Genomic DNA, 15,731 nt, shown 5'->3' on the forward strand with positions numbered 1-15,731 from the left:
GACAGCACACCGAAGTAGGAATCTTTGTACAGAGCCTTTTTATTGAGATTTTTATATAAGCAATTTATCAACACAGGAAACCAGCCTCGCTGCTCCAAAAGAGCTGTGTAAGACGGTGATACCAAATGACAGCTCGTGCCCGCACAGGGCGGGTGATCGCAGGCGTGGAGCAGCGTCTCCCGTGGGCGAGGACTTCAAACGTGCACTAGTAAGCGGATACTGAGAGAGGGCTACACAGCCCCACTGGCACAATCAACGTGAAGCGAGATCAAAACAAATGATAATTTCATAAGTACAATATCTAGATTTACAATATCTAATTCACCCGCTTCACCCTGTTGGGCAACGCACAATAGAAAACGGATTTATTTCTTGAAGGGCGTGATGCTTGGCCAAGAGTATAGCGAAGACGAGGCCACACCGACGGCTACCCAGCGAGGAAGACAGGCAGAGAGAAATGTCAGCGTGCGGAGGGACCCCCTCTCCCAGGGGACTGGTCAATCCGGTTCACGGGAATACTTCAGGGTCCGTCCGCTCGGAAGTTAAGACCTCTGGCAAAGGTTTAACCACGTACGAGAGCATTTGCCTTTATGGCCCCATCTTCCAAACCATTTTGCAACAGCGATGCGGTGGGGGCGCCGGGAAGTCACGTTCAAAGGCCCTCCGCCTGGAAGCGGGGTTTTTAAACACGGCTGGCCCCCTGTAAGCAGCGCTGAGGACCGACCTCCCATTTAGTACTCGATACCTCAGGCGCAACAGCCGAATCTCGGGGCGACGGCGAGACGGAGTGCGGGGATTTGGCACAACCGGAGTAGGAAATGATGCTCTGCGGGCGGCTCTCGGCTCCAGGGGGAGAACGATCCAGAGGGATGTCTACCTGCCCTGTTGGCTTAGTCGGGACCGTGGCTTTAAAACTGACATCAAGAGGGAATCCCACCGAAACGTGTTACTGAGATTCTTTTAGAATGCAGCCAGTCTGGGAGCGAGCATTTGGGGGTACCCGTCAACAAGCAGGAGGCCTTCTGAAGAGGTAGATGAAAAGCAGTATTTCATGACAGGCACGCTGTCAGACGTCCCCAGGAAGCACACACGCCTCTCGGCACAGACCCGAGGATAAGCTTTTGTTGCAAACAGTCCACGGCAGTGAAGAGGGGATGTTCACCCCGCGTGGCTGTGCGCGTTACTTCCACTTCATTTTATGAAGCACAGAAAGGGCTGCCGTTTCTTTAAATAACAAACTATACAAATAAAAAGGAGCAGAAAGAAGGAATGTTTCTGACGAAAACAAACATTAAGGATTCAATAAATAATATAAAATGCTTTTGTGCTAAAATAGAACTCTGTTTTTTAATATATATATATATAGGCAGTTCGGCAATCTTTACGCTACTCAGAAAAAGCCAAATCTATTGTAATTAGTTAAAACATAGAAAAATACAATTTCACAACAGAACTTAAAAAGTGGCCAGTGTTTAGCTTATAAACCACATATAATATATACATCACGGGACACAAATCAGCTGAGACACAGGGAATTAAATTTCAAGTCCTTTTGTAATTATGAGTGCATGGTTAGAAATAGTTCTCCATTCCCTACCCTTACATGAAAGACGTTTTATATTAGACACAATAAAATATGGAAGCAGAGTTACCAGTTTTCAGAGATAATTTTGAGATTGTGGTATTAAGAGAGTTTACTGTAAGAATGTGAGTTGCTGAAACTTTAAAACAGCTTTTGTTTCTTAAGTTTTTCATGAAATGCATGTACTGTTAACTCATTTTCTGGAGTGAGTATGTGTGTGTTTCAGTAAAGGTAATTTAACATTCGGGGTGCTGCATTTACCGATCAATGCTCCCCCGGCCGCGTCCGTGAGTGGCCAGGCATCCGGCACCACGGGGAGGGCATCCCTGTCCCTTGGCAATAAAAGGCCAGGTCTGTTAGTCTTTTGAGGGTGAAAGAAATCTCAAGCCCATTACAATGTGAGGGAATCGTATTATTCCAGAGTTCGGCTTTCATTAGTTCAACAGGAAAAGAATTCTTTTTAAAATGTGGCCTGGGTCAAAAGAAAAAAAAAATTCATATTCGTATGAATTTAAGTAATTGATGAATTCAGATCTCTAGAGTCAACCTTTCATGGGAGGGAAAATCATGTTAGATCTTTAGGGAAAAACATTTTCGAAATTTCAACTATTAAAGCTCACTCTGGAAGTGGGCATGGATTAAACAGCACGCCGGGTGTTGCTATTCTGGGGAGCCTTCTTGTGGTTCCAGTGGACGTGTGACAAAGGTCTGTGGCAGACACAGGGCCCTGCAGGCGGCCACCCAGCCCCCGCGCCTGGCCCTCCCAGTGGCTGCGAGGCGCGCACAGATGGGGGGTTAGCTCTGGGTGCCGGGCGCCTTCCTGGAGGGTGCTGGAGGGCATGCAGGGCCGTGATGGACAGCTGATGGCCTATTCCTAAGTCCAGTGGCTCCATAATTGAAAATAAAGTGACCATGTCTCACAATCATTACTATTCAACTCCTGTTGTAAGGAGGGAAAGAATCAACCAACCCTAACTCAGTCATTTCCTTGGTGCTTGGTGTAAAGGGAGTGATTTTTTTTTTTTTTTTTTTACTCGCAAGTTAAGGCCTTCCTTCCTTTGCCACATTTCTACCACTGTTCTTGCCTGGGAGACACCCACTCCACCTGCCCTACAGCCCACGGCCCCCCAGCCACCACCTGTCCCAGACTCCAGTGAAGCCCGTCTCCTCTCTGGGCACAAACGTCAGTCCTCAGGCGTGCCGAGGAGGTAATTCATCAGGTGTCTCCGAATGACCCAGAAGCACTTCCCTGAACAAAATCACCGAGAAAAAAAAATCACGTATGATTAAGTCCTACAGAATCAGTCTTCTCTTATCCCAGCACATTTCAAAGTACCTTTCATAGATCTACATCATGTGAAAAAGGGTCCGACTTCGAGAATCTGTCTTTCTTCTTGATGTGAAAAATCAATTCCATCGACAAGTCAGATGCTGTATCGAATTGGCCCAACTACAAATTCCGAGTGAAATTTTTCAGATCATCAGAGAAAAGACCACCCTCTGATCTTTTTCATGGAGTTAAAGCTCGCTGTCGATGGGTAAAGGATGTTCTGTAATGGCCAGTGAGGGCCTTAAAACAATTGTTTCTGGTATCCATATGGCATATTTCAAATCGCACGTCAAGCTAGGTCTTGCTTTAAACAGATGGTTGTGTGTTGTTGTTGCGGGCTTTCCTGAGCGGGACACTTGCTTTCCTCCACATCTGGCCCCTCTATTTCCACACAAATTCTGAAACTGTCATGTCTGTGGATTGGCCAATCAGAGGCATGAGAAGCGCAACACGTGCATTAGCAGTAAAACAGCTGGTTTCTATAAGTTTTGCTGAAAAATCATACTTAAACACGATGCAGAAGGGAAAAAGCCGACTCCCAGTGCCATGAAAGGGCAAATGCACCGGAGAGAATATTTTCACTTAGAAAAATAACCTTGGATTGGCTGAAGTTTTACATTTCTTCCATATACGTTGTAGTGCAGCTGAAAGTCATCTTTATTTTTAGACTTTGCTTTATTAATTCCCTTGATTTATGAAGTCAAGACATTATAACTTTATAAAAATAATATCAACTTTATCTTCTTCAAGTGAGAAAACGTGTGCTGAATTTTGTCCTTTCTCACGGTCTACACGTTGAAGGGTCAACCATCTAGGAACGAGGTGACACCCTTAAAACTTTCTGCAACAGATCTCTAGCACAGTGGCCTTCTTTGGCCTTGCAGGCACGAGGTGCTGGCACAGAAGGGTCCCGGAGGCGTCTTCCATGTGGTCGCGGAGACGCTGGCCCTATCAGATGGCTTCGGGGACAAGTGCAGGTAGCAAACTCGCCGGACGAGACCCCAGCGCTTGAAATTAGGCTTGGGACAAAAGTGCTCTCAGGGTATTTCCCAATTCCTGTTTCCTTTCTAAAGGACAGATTAACCTCCGGTTCTACTCCAAAGATGGTATCTTTCAAAGAGCTGCGGGTTGGCGTGGCTAATGCCCTGGGTGGGAAATGGGAGAGGCTAAGCTCAGACCCTGAAGGAGTCTGCGTCCTTCTCAACAGGAGGGTCTTGGCTCTGTCCGGCAGAGGCTTGGGGCACAGCAATTCCCGACCTGTAAATGCTCAGCGATGGGAGCCTGCGATGGGGCTGAGGACAGCAGTGACAGTGGTCATTAACCACACCCGCGAGGCAGCTCACCCTTTAGGAGGAACAGCTATCTTTCTGCTGCTAGTGGTTTTTTTTAAAAAAAACAGAAGTGAACAACATTCCTGGCTTAAAAGGGAAGGCATGTAAAGAGTGCCTCCATCCTCCCCTACTGGAAAGAGCAGAGTAGAACATGCGCACTGATTTAAACCCCAACCAGTAGTTGAGATGGATAGTGGACCTCCACATTTCTTTTCTTCTCCAAAGTGACCCCTATGAAATAAAAAACTCTCAGTAATCATCTTCCAAACTCTCAAAATATAATTTCATTAAGAAGTACTCACTTTCCCAATGAACACAGTGCATGGAAATCTGGAATCAGTAAAAATATCGAGGGGAGGATGCAGATAAAGATGATGCTATTTATATTGTTAGTAGTTAACTTAGAAACACACAACAAGATTGCACTAAGAATAAGACAAATATGTGGACTTTAAAAATTATTGTTATTATTTTCAGTCTGGTGACAGGACTTTACTGGGAAACACACTGGTTCATATAGCCCAGCATAGCCCAGCATTTATTTGGGGCGTGAAAAGGGCACAGAACGCATCGTGGGAGAACCGTGGGGAGAAGAGAAGCCCCCGGGATTAGGCAACAGGCCTTCCCGCCCCACTGCTGTCACAGCGTGGGACGACCCACCCAGGGCCAAGTACCACTCACTAATGACGGGTGAAGGATGACACGGAAGTCAACAAACACAGTTAACTCATTTCAACACATTCATTCTTCAGCATTCTTTTGTCAGTAAAATTCATTTTAAATCATACTACAACGTGAAACAGAGCAATTCTTTCCTTCCTTTACACACCCGTTATGGATATGTGTCCCGAGGGCAGGCAGAAGGAACCAGAATGACCCTGTCCTATAACTGCTTATTGTTGGAGCCCAAGACAGACTCACCCCCAAGCGTCCGTGCGATTTGTTTATTTGAAGATTTTTGAAAATCACTGTTGCCCTGAAAGTTAAAACCCTGCTGCCTGTCCTTCGGAATCCCTGTGAAGCCTTCCAATGGTCCACTGTTGAACGCCGTCATCATGAGCGACTCCCAAGTCCTCTGAGGGCACGCTCCCTCTGTTCCGTCGGAGGCAGGCGGGTACCTGGGTGGTGCCGCACACTCAGCAGGGGCCCAAGGGCAAGCGTCTCAGAAAGCATCTTCAGCTCGCCACGTGGGGCATCAAGAAGTCGGTCGGTGCTGCAGTGCACGGAGGAAACGCGTGCTGACCTCCCGTCCCCCTGGAGTGCGGAGCGGACACGTGTGAGCCCAGCAGAGGACACAAGGCAGCGCTCGGGCCATCCGGCACCTGCCGCCACAGAGCACTGCACTCCATCTTGGCAAGTCTAAGATATGTTTGATATCAGACATACAAACTGAAGCTATAAGGAGGAATCATTTCAAGTTCTAGGTTCACGTCTACCCAAACAAGTGTGTAAGAAAGGGAAAGAACTTTCGTTTCTTTCTTCAGTAGTTTGAGAGTGGACAGATGTCATGTGCAGGAGGCACTCAGAAGGGGAGGGAGGCCGGCCCGGGCCGGACCATGGTCACAGCTCCTATTAGGAGCACCTCGGCGTCCTGGGTCCTCCCAGCCGTGGAAGGGCCCCAGGGACAAGAGGACTGAACATCTGACCCCCGGACTTCTCCAAAAGACTCCCTCTCAAGGGCGGAAAACCCCCGGTACGGGCTTCCTCGAGGCCCCGTCTCCCCAGGACTCTCCTGTCCCGGGCGTCAGAGGCCGTTGCTGTTCCTGTGACAGAGGGGAGGCTTCGAGAGCTCAACCACGCTGGACCGGGACTTGTTGAGGAACTTGGGGGCGCGGCGCAGGAGTCGCTGAGCCTCCGTAAATGTCTCGGTCAGCTCCTTCTTCCACTGCACAAACTCGGGGTCGCTCTGCACGGACACACAAAGGGAGAAGTTGCAACAGGCGTGCACGGCTGGCCAGCAGATGTGGTGCCTCTGGGAACGACCGCGCCACACCGCTTTCCGGCGCGCAGCGCTCCGCTGAACTGTGGGCCATGCGGGGAGCAGGGCCAGGCTGGCAAGCCCTTCGGGGGACCCCCTGAGCCCCACCCTGAGAAGCACTGATTCGTTCAGAGATCACCTTCGATTTCTGATTTCTAAAACAGCTCAAGTCTATACAGTTATGCCTAAGGAGGAGTTCTGGCTGATGAGCGAGCGCGTCACGTGTGCAGTGGAGGGATGCTTATTAAACACACACCTCGGTTACCTACTACTGGTCTCTCTAAATACGCTCTCGTGCACATGCGCACACACACCCACACACACTCCCCCCCACCCACATGCACACCCACACCCTTACACAAACACCCACCCACATGGACACACACACACTCCCCTCACCCACATGCACACCCACACCCTACACACACACCCCCACCCACATGGACACACACACATCCCATACGTACCCACACCCTACACACACACCCCCACCCACATGGACACATACACACACAAACCCTACACACACACACACACACACACACACACACACACACACACACCCCAGTACCCCAGAGGAATTAAATTTGGGCTATAATAGAACTTTGGAGACAGAAAGATGGCATGTCCCTTGAGAGAAGTCACTTTGGTATCTTGTGTTTATTTAGACATGCAAGCCCCAACCTTGAACATGCTGAAAGAGAAGAACTGGGAGACCAGCTAACAGACCCCTACTGAACACTGATCAGAGTTCCCAGATAGGGCAGTCAGATTATTCCACGTACCTCCTCTCCTGTCATTTTCTGACGTTTGTTCCTATAACAGTAACGGTTAATTTGCTGAGACCCTTGTGCCCCGGGGCTTTCCTGCTACCTAAGCGACAAAGCACGGATTCAAGAAGCTGCTCCATACCCAGGCAGCTGTGTTCGCGGGAGACGCACACAGTTGCTTGAACTTTCGCTTACGGGGAAAAAGTGTTTTAAAAACCTGAAAAACTCACCTCACACTGCAAGACAAATTGCTTCCCTCCTTTTATCCTCAACAAAATGCACTTTTTGTCTTTAATCTGAGTTTCTTCCACAGACAGAATCTGTTCCATTGTCAGTAAATTTTGCTAGCCATAAACAAAAAAAAGACACATTACTTCACATTATCTCCCGATTTCCTAAGTTAAATTAATAAATAATCTGGAAAACTATCAGCTTAGGAAAAGTTAAAAAAAAAAAATCAGCCTTTCCCTTTCTCTGATGATGTTCTAGAAGAGAGGGGAATGGCTAGGAAGGGACATGCACAGAATTCAAATGACGGCATCTCGAAGGAAATGGCAAAGGACAGACTGTCCCTGTAAGACGGCAGCACGGCTATTCCCTTGACACAGGATCCATTTGGGAACGGCTGTGACTCGCACGCGTCCCTTCCGTGTCGCACGCTCCCCTGAGTGCTATCGACTGAGCTGGGAGGAAACAGCGAAGTGCTGTGCGACGTACATGAGCCGATGGGGTGCAGCTGAGCTCCTGACATGGCAGCTCGGGAAGGGTCTGGCAATGTTGGCTGGTGAGCTAAGGATATTTTGAAAGAATGATATCAAAAGGATGCTATAAATACAGGCAACATCCTTAAAAGATGGTCACGCCAGGTCTAGAACACGACTGCTTGCGGTGAACGTTATGGTGTCGTGAGTACCTTACCATTTTATGTCTTTTTGGATAAATACTCCAGGACTCCTAAATGAAAAACACCACCATCATAAATGCTCATTTTTCTGTTTCCTGATTTATACCTATGAATCGATCCATCCATATACACTAGGCCGCTCTCAAACAGAACATCGAATGCTGACTTTTAAAACCAAGCTACCAGGGCACCTGGGTGGCTCAGTCGTTGGGCATCTGCCTTCAGCTCAGGTCACAATCCCAGAGTCCTGGGATCGAGCCCCGCATTGGGCTCTCTGCTCAGCGGGAAGCCTGCTTCTCCCTCTCCCACTCCCTCTGCTTGTGTTCTCGCTGTCTGTCAAATAAATAAATAAAATCTTAAAAAAAAAAAAAAAGCTACCTTACTGTATCCGATGTTCAAAAAAAGGGAAGATTTTCTTTAAGTTTTCAAATATCCTGAAAAGCTAGATAACTTCCTTTCAACGCACACCATGGTGACTGTCCAGTAGACGGCAGACTAAAATTGGCCCTGGGACAACATGGGTTTGAACTGTGTGGGTCCACTTCTATAGGGATTTTTTTCCCCGTAAATACAGTACAGTTCGGTAAATCTATTTTCTCTTCTCCTTGTGATTTTTTTTTCTTTTTTTTAAAAGATTTTATTTATTTATTTGACAGAGAGAAATATAGCAAGAGAGGGAACACAAGCAGCGGGGGTGGGAGAGGGAGAAGCAGGCCCCCCGTGGAGCAGGGAGTGTCGTGTGGGGCTCGACCCCAGGACCCTGGGATCGTGACCTGAGCAGAAGGCAGACGCTTAACGACTGAGCCAACCAGGCACCCCTCTTCCTTGTGATTTTCTTAATAACATTTTCTTTTCTCTAGCTTACCCTATTGTAAGAATACAGTATTTAAGTCATGTCACGCACAAATTCTGTGTTAACCCGCTGTTTATCAGTCAGCCTTCTGGTCAACAGTAGGCTATCAGCAGTCAAGTTTTTGGGGGGAGTCAAAAGTTACACATAGGTTTTCGACTGCATGAGGGGCCGACACCCCTGACCCCCGAGTTGTGTAAGGGTCAACCGTAAATGCGTAATATGCCCAGGGACACTTATTATCTGGAAATATTATATATTCTATAATAATAATAATATATACGGATTACAATTTGTGTGTTGAGTTCATATATTTATAAAATACAATATATATGATAGAATATTACACATTATATTATATAACACCAGCACCTGAGTTACAACTCAGGACCCCCAAAGAGACTCACTAATAGCAATTCAGAGCCTAGACGCATTAGTTTGAGGAAATGAGCCCCACGGCACCAGCAGCGGTGAGCAGTCTGACTTATCTGAAAGGAACGTGCTGTGCAGTGGCAATCACTATAATTAGATAGCAATTTACCAACGGGGATTTATTATTTTTATTTATTTATTTTCAAGGATTTTATTTACTTATTTGAGAGAGAGAGAGAGAGCATGCAAGTGGGGGGAGGAGGAGCAGAGGGGACAGGAGACTCCGCACTGAGTGTGAAGCCCGACATGGGGTTCGATCCCACGACCCTGAGATCATGACCTCGAGCCAAAACCAAGAATTGGACCCTTAACTGACTGAGCCACCCAGACGCCCCTTTACCAACGGGGATTTAAAAAACACATTCCAACATCGAACATACCAGATTAGAGGTTATTCTACACTGCTCACCACCGGACAACAGATGGGCAGTATTCTGACACATCCAAGACATCAACTATGTTTTTGACATTCGGGACCCACTGCCCTGCTTCCTTGGCCCCAGAGGACTAGCCATTCCCTCCCCAGGAGCAGAAGTATGCCTTCTGCTTGGATGGCCACCTCTGCACGAGCCCTCCACTCCCCACACAGCAGGTGCTGAATAAAGGCCACCTGCCTGGCTTCGAGGGACAGTGTGGATTCAAGATGTCTTCTTACCTTGTTCACAAACACTGGCCCTCAAGAGAGGACCTGAGGGGGCAGTGGTATCTTCCTGCCCATGCTATGGACGTCACTTAAACTTTTCCAACAAAACAGAGACCAAAGGAAGTGTCTGGCGACCTCGGCTCTGGGCCCAGCATCACTTAGCTCATTTCATTTGAGCCTGACCGGGGGCGGGGGAAGCACGTGAAGGGGTGACTGAGCAGAGGCAGACCCACAACTGTCGTGCTGTGTCACGGACGCCAGACCCCCTTCTCTGAGCTCTGGATTCAATCGCCTCTGTCCGACTCCAACGTCCTGGATTTGTTTGTTTGGTTTTGGGGTTTTTATCTCTTTTGATCTCCCCAACTACTCTCCGGCCTCCTTCAAACCTGTTTTGACCTCACATTCTATTTTCAGACGTTACAGAATCCTTCTTTGACTCTAAGTTTAAAAGTTAGAGTTTGAACACCAAAATCTCATGTGCACGAGTTTAAATAGATACCCAGAGTGTAACGGGCTATTTTAGAAGACATGCCAGCCATCCGAACGAGCCATGTGACACTGAGAACCCTGCAAGTCCGTGCTGGGTGGGCCGCTCTGGACTTACCCGGGACTCTCCCTCTCCTCTCCATTCAAGTCTGTTCGGAAAGAGGTAAAAATACCGACGCTGCCATTGAGTCAGGAACGGGTTCCCCAGCTTCAGCATGTACCCGTGCATGATACAGTCCTTTCCCAGAGCGTAATCTGAGCAATATAAAATAACCGCAAATTAAATGGGCTCGGACACAGATGGTCTATGTTCTTTTCAGAAACAAACGAACAGAAAAGAATGACACACTCTTTGGAAAAATCAAATTTCTTTTTTTTTTTTTTTTTTAAGATTTTATTTATTTATTTGAGAGAGAGAATGAGAGGTGAGAGGGTCAGAGGGAGAAGCAGACTCCCTGCCGAGCAGGGAGCCCGATGCGGAACTCGATCCCGGGACTCCAGGATCATGACCTGAGCCGAAGGCAGTCGCTTAACCAACTGAGCTACCCAGGCGCCCCGGAAAAATCAAATTTCTGTGAACGGAGGACATTATGCAAATCCGTACCTCAGTTTTGAGACCCAGGTGAGCTGGGGATCGAAAGAACAGGTCTCCGCTAACATACTGAATGGCTGTTTCTCAATATTCGGATACATTCGTGATGTTCCCTCATCGCTCAGAGAGGGCACAGGTTTGTTCCCAAACTATTTTTTCATTATGTGTAATAACAAGAATTGGAGATTAGAGAGGAATTCAATTCAGGCTATGCCCAAAGTACCTTTGCCTTTATGTGGGACTGGGGTTCTCCACTCAATCCCATAAATAATAGTAAGGGGCTTACCAAGCAGCCAAGGTAACACAAGGCTCAAAACTGGTTATTCCTTAAGGCTATATTTATCCCTCAAATATACGGTTACCTAGACAGACTGAGCTAATTTGGACTCATGTTAAGTCCTGATCATATTGTTAGAGTGAAGTACTATCTCTTTTTTTTTTTTTTTAAAAGGTTAATTTTAAGTGACTGGCTCTGCTTTCTTTCTTTCAAGGCTTTGGAGACCAGGCTAAAAATCATTCATTCACCCCTCCCCTCATTCATTCAATAGCTATTCAGGGAATGCCTGGTGTTGGGCATGTTCTGGGCGCTCTGGATTCCGCAGGGCTACATGGCAAGAGACAGAACTCTCGCCCTCAGAGAGCTAATGTTCTAACAGGAGACCCAGACGGTAAACAGATAAGCAATACCCACACTGTCCCGCATACAGGAGGGAAAAGAACCAAGGAGGGAGGGGACAGGTGATAGGGTGGGCTCCCCAGAGCTGTCATTTTAATGCAAAAGTGTTTGCACGGCTTAAGTATATGGAAGGTAGAAGCCTTGCAGGTTTACCTCAGAGACCTAAGCCTAGACTGTATTGTTCTGTAAGGTGACTCCTGAGATCTTCAACCAAGGGCCCAGTGATGTCCAAATCAATCATTTAAACATGAAGATAAATTCATTAACTTGCTAGATGCTCTAACTGCAGCTCTAATTAAAAGGATGCACTTCGGTAAGGTCATTAAGGTATACTAATTTTTTTCTAGGTCCAATTTGTCAAGATTCTAGTGACATCATGACCCTCCCCGGAGCAAGCTACCATTGACATAAAAAAGTAATTTCTCGTGTAAAATTTGCTACGGCCAACAGTCCAGAGTGATGTCAATGGATGCGCTGTCTAAGGAACAGCTTAGAAATGAAGCCCCTCGGGCGCCTGGGTGGCTCAGTTGGTTAAGCGACTGCCTTCGGCTCAGGTCATGATCCTGGAGTCCTGGGATCGAGTCCCGCATCAGGCTCCCTGCTCAGCAGGGAGTCTGCTTCTCCCTCTGACCCTCCCCACTCTCATGTGCTCTCTCTCTCCTCTCATCCTCTCTCTCAAATAAATAAAAAAAAAATAAAATCTTTAAAAAAAAAAAAAAAAGAAAGAAATGAAGCCCCTCTCCCTGCAGAGTGGAGGTGAGCACAGTTGCAGGGCCGCGCTGTTACCTTGGGGTACTCAGGCAGCTTTTACATAAGGAGGAAGCCACCTGGGCGCGGGCACACGTTTCTGAGCAGGTGATAAACGCTACTGGGAAATGAGAAATGATGGGCACGACCGACCAGCCTGCATCAAGCTGCCCCCATTCAAGTAACTTATTCACACAAAGGAACTGGTTCTGGTCAGTCACTCTTATCATATAACGTTGACCTCAGAAAAGTCTTTGCCTAGACGTAAAGTGAATCATAGCATCGTCCTCAACCACAGTACATTTAAATATCCAAGATCCTTTAAAATCTTAGGAAAATCGAGAGCGACAACATTTGGTGAATCAAGAATGGCCGACTGGTTTAACACCGGATGTTACACGCTCCACTTTGGAAATCCCAACAGGGCACTCACATGTTGTAAATAAAAATGTGGTCTGGCAATTCCTTAATGCTGTTTGTAAAATAAATGTCATTCTATCCATTTATAGCTCTGGACAAGGGACACGCATGCTAAGTTCCTCACCAGAGCCAACTACCATATACTTTGCCAGGCCCAGTGAAAAATGAACATGCAGGCCCCTTGTTCAAACATGATTAAGAATGTCAAGACGGTGACAGCGAGCGTTCAACCCAGTGGGGTGCCCTAGGAGGTGGCCCAGGTCACACGCCCGTGAAGCCGGGCCTGCTCCTGGCACGGTAATATTCAGGCTTCAAGGAAGACACTTGCCAACTGGCTCTAGACGCTCCGAGGTCAGAGGACACACTGACACACTGCTGCTGACGACCTTAACTTACATGTTGACTGAAGACTGAAATATTACACTGAGCTTTTCCAAGCCACATACCACTAGTTAGGGCATCCCCCCTGCCACCCCTGGAAAGTGCTTTATGACCCAAATACTTTCCCGGCTTTACAAGACATTTTTTAAAAAATTCATTGCATTGAAAATATTTTGAGACACGCTGGCTATTTTACCTTCTTCGTGTCCAAGTTGCTTATTTTTAGCTCTCTTTCTGGCCTCGATTTTATCCGTGTCCGCATTCACTGCGTCATAAACTGTTTCTGCCACTTCCTGCTGCCAGCGCTCCGAGATCAGCAAGGGGAAGTTCTTGTAGAGATCTTGGTCGCAATCAAGAAGCTTATTATTTTAAGAGATCAAGATAGTTATGATTTAACATACTCAGCAAGGCAACAGATTCAGAAGTACTCTAACCGTACACGGGAAGATAACGGGACAACGGCACACAACCCTTCAGAGACGGCTCGGTCACCGTCACAAATGTCGGCTACTGATAACCATGCAGCCGGGCTCTGCCAACGCGCCTGCGGACAGCACCTCACGTCCAGTCCCACGTCAGGGAAGATGCAGCCCGTCCTCTCATACCATCTTCGTTACCTTTCACCAATGAAAAACTAACCCGTACAGGGCTTTATTTAAAGTCCAAAAGGATCCGTCAACAAAATAGAATGTCAAGGATGGCGAGGAGACTCTATTTGCAAAAGTAGGAACTTATATCCTGTACTTTGAGAAACAATTAAAAGGGAGAAGGTAGGAGGGTTTTCTCACCACCCTCGATTCATCTGAAAAGTGAGATGAGAAGAAGGGAGAGGAGGCTGAATTTTCCATTCATTCCATGAACCTTCCAACCTTCCACGAACCCAGGGTAACAGCGTGATGAAATGCACAACCACGGCGCTCAGGAGACATGGGGGGTTTAGGCAGCTTCGCCTTTAAGAGGCACTGGGGTAAAAATTACACTTAATGATAGCATTTGTCTTCCAAACTACTACTCAAAATCCTTCATTCCTCCCCCTGAGCTTAGAGGCCACGCTCTGAAAATGAGCAAAGAGAATGATTTTATGCCACCGAGCTACATGCAGAAAGGTGAATGATGTCACTGAAAGAAAGGAACACATCTGTCATTCAAAAGCACAGAACTCTTTAGAAACTTGATTTGCGTGCTCCTTTGCCTGAGAGAGAAGTACTGGATAGATAATTAGAACAGGCAAGTTATTTGCAAGAAAAAGAGCAAGAAGAGGCACTTGCGCCCAAGACTTCAGCAAATCGATGAAACACGGAGGGTTCTCCAACTGCCCTTAGTGACCTGTTATGATAATGTGTTGATTTTAGGATCGCTTTGATTCTCAGAGCCTTCCTTTCCTCTTTTGGCTTCCTTCAGAAGCCCAGGCTGAGCCCAGAGCTGAAATCCTCAGTGGCTCAGAGCATGAATGCTGGAGGCACGTGCCCAGCCATGCGTGAATGTGCGTGTGTGTGTGTGCGTGCGTGTGCGCGTGCGTGTGCGTACATGTGTGTGTGCGTGTGTGTGTGGGGGGGGATTGCTAGTGCACCAGGCCACAGGGTCACCCTGTGATCCGGGACAGATTCTGAAGGCTTTGCCAAAAGTAAAAACACACTCCTTTCCAAAGTAGTTGCTCGGAAAGGGCCAACTCTGCTATGTATACAAACCATTTTACTTCCTAGAATTTCAGAGAGCCTTGACTTTTTAGGACTTAGCGTAAGTTGTTAAAAGTGAATAAAACAGGGCGCCTGGGTGGCTCAGTTGGTTAAGCGACTGCCTTCGGCTCAGGTCATGATCCTGGAGTCCCGGGATCGAGTCCCGCATCGGGCTCCCTGCTCAGCGGGGAGTCTGCTTCTCCCTCTGACCCTCCCCCCTCTCATGTACTCTCTCATTCTCTCTCTCTCAAATAAATAAATAAAAAAAATCTTTAAAAAAAAAAAAAAGTGAATAAAACAAAGAAGAAAATCTGTCCTTATCTGAGGTGCACTTTTTTGTTGTTTTTGTTCTTGTTTTTTAAAGAACACTGTATAATTTGGGCTGCTTTTTTAAAGGTAAAGAATGCATGGTTTCTTAAGATGCAGACCCTCTAGCTGGACAAGGCTGTCCCGGGCTCCTCATTTCCCGCTGGGCCCCTGGCCACACGCCCCTTCTTGTTCTGAGCGTGCTCATCCTCAGCTCTTGGTCACGAAGAACGAAAACCACGTTGACAGAACCTCCTAGCTGAAGCATGGATGACATGCCAGGAGGCTTAAAGCGGCTCTCTCTTCTACCTCACAGGAGGCAAAACCAAGGCGCGAGGGGTTACCCGAAGTCACTCAGCAAATAAGGGCAGATTGGAGCCCAGTCTGTCTGACTCCAGAGCCACGATTATGGTTAACAAAATTTAAAGTATGAGAAATCTCTTTTTAACATCGAGAATGTCTGTGGGCTCCCACATCACAGCCGCTTCGTTTTTAGCACCCTTTCGTGGACGGTAGTACCTTTGCTGACAAAATTCTATTGTGACAACAGCAATCCTTTTAAGCGACTTCGTGAATGATCCTTCCCCAGAGCACGGCTGCACAGAGGTACTTCCACACCTGCCGCGT

General features: G+C 47.2%; 1 protein-coding gene across 4 annotated transcripts in view; it reads right to left on the reverse strand.

Annotated features, from left to right (window-relative positions):
• Window positions 1-15: 15 nt before the first annotated feature.
• GRK3 (G protein-coupled receptor kinase 3) overlaps window positions 16-15,731 on the reverse strand; it is a 124,910-nt gene continuing 109,194 nt past the window's right edge. For 3 of the 4 annotated variants that reach the window (XM_081801939.1, XM_081801941.1, XM_081801942.1), the window contains 4 exons: window positions 13,319-13,481; window positions 10,425-10,561; window positions 7,222-7,335; window positions 16-6,149 (listed from right to left, as the gene is read on the reverse strand). In XM_081801939.1, the coding sequence (XP_081658065.1) occupies window positions 5,988-6,149; window positions 7,222-7,335; window positions 10,425-10,561; window positions 13,319-13,481 (576 nt within the window). In that variant the 3' untranslated portion in view covers window positions 16-5,987. Of the gene's footprint in view, window positions 6,150-7,006; window positions 7,095-7,221; window positions 7,336-10,424; window positions 10,562-13,318; window positions 13,482-15,731 lie in introns of all 4 variants that reach the window. The other variant, XM_081801940.1, reaches the window with a different exon arrangement.

Source organism: Leptonychotes weddellii, chromosome 13 (assembly GCF_054177405.1).
Source record: "Leptonychotes weddellii isolate Sample4059 chromosome 13, ASM5417740v2, whole genome shotgun sequence".
NCBI classification, from domain to species: Eukaryota; Metazoa; Chordata; class Mammalia; order Carnivora; family Phocidae; genus Leptonychotes; species Leptonychotes weddellii.